This window comes from Microtus ochrogaster, chromosome 8 (genome assembly GCF_000317375.1).
Source record: "Microtus ochrogaster isolate Prairie Vole_2 chromosome 8, MicOch1.0, whole genome shotgun sequence".
In the NCBI taxonomy this organism is placed as follows: Eukaryota; Metazoa; Chordata; class Mammalia; order Rodentia; family Cricetidae; genus Microtus; species Microtus ochrogaster.
In genome coordinates, this window is record NC_022015.1 from 43,912,991 (window position 1) to 43,918,030 (window position 5,040).

Below are 5,040 nucleotides of genomic sequence, written 5' to 3' on the forward strand. Positions count from 1 at the left end.
TCAACAGCTCAATTTATAAAGTTTAAAAATTGTGTACATTATCTATTAGGATTCTTCATTTTGTAGAATAAATAGCACTATATAATTAGTGCATTCAACTTGATTCTGAAGTCTGAGCTTTCTCTGAAGAAGTGTAAGGCACAAGTCATACCTCAATGGCTTCTAGACATAATTTACACTTTTCATGTCATTTTCTTTTATTGTTCTTTCCCTCTAGTTCTTATGCCACAGAGAACTCAGTGATCTCAAATGAGCTGGATGGAGAACAGGACAGAAGTGTCATATTTCTTCCTGTTAGGACTCACTAATGCCCCAGATCTGCAGCTTCCCCTTTTCATCACCTTCCTGCTCATCTACACCATCACCGTGGTGGGCAACCTGGGGATGATCCTGCTGATTGTCCTGGACTCTCAGCTTCACACTCCCATGTACTTTTTTCTAGGTAACCTGTCTCTGGTGGATTTTTGTTATTCTTCAGCTGTTACTCCAACAGTGATGACTGGACTTCTTAGAGGGAGGAAGGTCATGTCCTACAATGACTGTGCTACACAGATGTTCTGTTTCACTGCCTTTGCCAGCGTGGAAAACTACTTGCTAGCCTCAATGGCCTATGATCGTTATGCAGCAGTGTCTAAGCCTCTACACTACTCCACCACCATGACTCCAAGTGTGTGTGCATGGCTGATCATAGGCTGCTATATCCTAGGTTTCCTAAATGCTTCCATCTACACTGGAGATGCGTTCAGTCTCTCTTTCTGTGAATCCAATGTGGTCCATCATTTTTTTTGTGATATTCCTGCAGTTATGGTTCTTTCTTGCTCAGATAGACATATTAACGAGCTGCTTCTTGTTTATGTAGTGAGCTTCAATATCTTTTTTGCTATCATAGTCATCTGGATATCTTACGTATTCATTTTTATCACCATCCTACGAATGAGCACAGTTGCAGGACATCGCAAGGCTGTATCTACCTGTGCCTCCCATTTTACTGCAGTCTCTATCTTCTATGGGACAGTCATCTTCATGTATTTACAGCCCAGCTCCAGTCATTCCATGGACACAGACAAAATTGCATCTGTGTTCTACACCATGGTTATTCCAATGCTAAACCCTGTGGTCTACAGTCTAAGAAACAAAGAGGTCAAGAATGCATTATTAAAGCTAAAGAACACATTCATATTTTGGAAAGAAATTAATCTTTAGGAAAATTTCATTTCTACACTATTGGGAATGCCAACCATGGATTTATTTCTCTCTGATCTTCTTTATCTATTGAGTTACATTTGTGGTTTATTTTGAAGTTCTAAGGTAACTGTTTTGGCATATGCAGTGACTGATTCTGCTAAAACAGGACACTATATACCTTGAAAGACATAACTGAAATACAATAGCTAATGTGTCTGGAGGTCAAGATCCCAAAACCCTCATCCACACTGGTATATTCACTCATCTTGTTGGTATATTTGTCACATGTCAATGAAAATATAAGACAAATACTTAAAGAAGTCCATGAAATAAATTTATACAGGTCTCCCATGATACAGACACACAGGGATATGCTGATTTTATGGAGTTAAATATAATATGGTTACTGTAGAAGTTATTTCATGTGTTAATTTGAATGCATTACTGGATGCCCAAATAGACAGCATGCTGTTTTTCTGTGAGGGTGGCCTCTCAAATGTCTAATATTGATAAAGTAAGTTTTTAAAAATATATACTTTAGATAAGTGGCCATGGTCTAATCCATTGATGTGTCAACAGAATAGAAATAAATTTCTAATTAAGTAAATGTGATAAATTATTAAAATAAAATGCTCATTTTGATGGTATGTATCATTGATAAATACATAAGTCTAGTATGTCATATAAATGGCTAATTTCTGTTTGACTGAGTCATTTCATACAACAAATGCATTCATGCTTTAATTTTGAAACAATAATTTATAAGAACATGTTGGAGAATAAAAACATTTAAATATACAAGAATATTATTATAAACATTCAAGTTTAGATCAGCAATGATTACATGGAATTCTTGACACTGTCAACCTTATGAGTTTCATAATAGCTTCTCAGTAAATACGTGTTAAGTGGTTCAATAAAACAAGCAAACATTGGAATAAATTGTACACATATATTGAAGCTTTGAATTATCATCTATGATAGTTAATTGGGCATAATATTACTTTCTAGATCAATATACTATACATTAAGAGACCACACACACATGCACACACACATGCACATGTATGTGTGTGTGTGTGTTCTACTTCACTGAAACTTTTTTATTCAGTAGACTTAATTATCATTCTTTACTTTTAAGCAAAGTGATTTCCTGGAATTCTTTTAATGCATTAGACCATTTTGAACCCTGTAATTTTTCTAGTAATGTATCATAAATAGCAAGACATACTTTGAACAAGAACCACTTCCAATGCATAAAAACATTAGATATGAACTTTTAAAATATTTATATTTGTTTATATATTGCCAAATATTTTTTATATATAAACCATACAATTAATTATGATTGCTCAAAGTTTTTAGTAGAATATATATACTACCATGTTTGTCAAAGTAAATAGAGTACCATCAATATAATAGTATTAAGATAATGACGGATGTAAAGGTAGCTCATCAGTTAAGGAGTGTGCACTGTTCTTGCAGAGGACATGAGTTTGGTTACTGCCACCAATATTGGGTAGCTCAAAGCCTCCTGTAACTTTACCTTCAAAGGATCTGTTGGTCTCTTCTGGCCTTCATAGGTATCTGCTCACATGCGATTAAAATATAATGTTCATAATTTTATTTTTAATGTTCAAGTAGTTCATTAGTATATAAAATCAACCTACAAGATTTTGTATCCATGTGTAATTTGTTATTCCATTCATAAAGTAATAGTTCTCAAAATTCCAGGATGTTATAGATGTTCCAGTTAGTGCTGGGTATACATTGTAAATTGTGAATCTCTGTAGTAACCTCTATTTAATGCAAAAAGCAGCATTTTTTGATGATGAGTAAGATACAGTTACCTTTGGGTATAAGGATAAGTACTTAAAACAGAGTTGGAAGCTACATTGATTTAGACAATCAGAAGTAGTAAGCTCTCCTGTGGTTCTATGATCTCTCCAACCATAGGTTCCTGACTGACTTTACAGTATCAGTTGTAAGTTTCCTCCTCTTGAGTAGACCTTAAGTCTATTGAGACCCTGTTGGTTGCTCCCAAAATACTTGTGTCAGTATTACAAAATTACATATGTCTTTCAATTTGGTCTTCCTTGACTGCTTACATAGTACCTTCTGACACTATAAAAGCTTGTCCTTAGGGAGCAGGCTTCCAGGTCACCACCAGCTTTATTTCTCCAAGTTCTGTATCTGAAGTATAAGACCTTCATCAATAAGGTCTTATTTTCACATTCTAGGAAATAGCAATAGTTTATATTTTTTGAGAGAATCTCTTGGAATCCCTAATTAAGAGCTGAAAGGGAGATTTTCCATGTCCAGGCCTGTTTTGTTAGCTAGCCCATTCTGGAGGGATCATTATCACCCCATGTGGGCTAAGTTCACTTAAACTACACACACACACACACACACACACACACGCACATGCACACGCACACACACACCTAAACAATCACAAACACACACAGAGACACACCAAGAGCTATGTGACTTCTTTGAGGAATATTCTTTTTACTTCTTTACTCGGAAAATTCTTTTTTCTTTTTTAATGTTTTTAATTGATTTTATTGAACTATATGTTTTTCTCTGTTCTCATCCCTTCCTCTTGTCTTTTTATACTTCCCATGTAGATTATATCCACATATGTCTCTCTTAGTGTCCTCATTGTTGTAAAGTTTGTCTGGAATTGTTATTTGTAGGCAGGTTATCTTTGAATTATGTTTAAAAACCATTTATGAGTGAGTACATATGATAATTGTCTTTCTGGGTCTGGGTTACCTCACTCATTATGTTCTCTAGCTCCATCCATTTGCCTGCAAATTTGAAGATGTCATTATTTTTTTCTGCTGTATAGTACTTCATTGTGTAAATTACACACTTTCCTTATCCATTCTTCAGTCAAGGAGCATTTAGGTTGTTTCCAAGTTCTGGCTATAACAAACAATGTTGCTATGAACATAGTTGAGCACATGTCCTTGTGGTACAATTGAACGTCCTTTGAATATATACCCAAAAGAGATATTGCTGGGTCTTGGGGAAAGTAGTTTACTAATTCTCTGAGAAATAATCATATTGATATCCAAAGGGGCTGTACCAGCTTTTACTCCCACCAGAAATGCAGGACTGTTCCCTTTACCCCACAACCTCACCAGCATGTTTTCATCAGTTTTTTGATCTTGGCCATTCTTACAGGTGTAAGGTGGAATCTCAGAGTTGTTTTGATTTGCATTTCTCTGATGACTAAGGATGACACACAACATTAGAATGATACTTATTGAGTCATTTAATGCACTACTTATATTATTAAAACCCATACTAATTCTGGTTTCTGAAGTTACCCTTCTCTCTGTAAGAGCATTTTTGTTGTTGTTGTTCATTTGTTTTCCTAGGGAAAAAATTACTTCAAAAATGTGTGTTTAAATGATTTTTTGTTTTTTTTTCCTAAAAAAACATTAGCAATAGTTCCTTTTAATCATTTTATTTGTACTTTTTATGTCATTAGGGTACTTAGTCTTCATTGAACCTGTATTGATTTAGAATCACTATGGATACAAACCTTCAGTTTATCTATGAAGTTATATCTAGAAAGTATCATTTGAAAGAGAAAGAACACTCTGCTTGCACCTGGAAGAATGACAACCAGATAAACAGCCCCAACTACACCAATCAGAGGGAAAAAATGGGTAGACAAGGTAAGAACACACTCAACACCAAAAAGAGCAATACAACACCAACAAAAACTATGACAGCAAGACTTGAACATCTCAGTACAGTTGAAGCAGAAGAAAATGACCTAAAATTAACTTTAGGAGAATATTTGAGGCCCTTAAAGATGAAATGAAAAATTCTCTTAAA

At 34.7% G+C, this 5,040-nt stretch overlaps 1 protein-coding gene across 1 annotated transcript; it reads left to right on the forward strand.

Moving 5' to 3' along the window:
- The first annotated feature begins 249 nt into the window (after positions 1 to 249).
- Positions 250 to 1,203, forward strand: LOC101986279 (olfactory receptor 5B2-like). The gene has a single exon (XM_013348003.1). The coding sequence runs from the start codon at positions 250 to 252 to the stop codon at positions 1,201 to 1,203; it is 954 nt and encodes a 317-aa protein (XP_013203457.1).
- Positions 1,204 to 5,040: the final 3,837 nt, after the last annotated feature.

What these genes read in the sequence shown, in the direction of transcription:
- LOC101986279 (XM_013348003.1), top strand. Translation starts at nt 250, where the DNA reads ATGAGCTGGATGGAGAACAGGACAGAAGTGTCATATTTCTTCCTGTTA.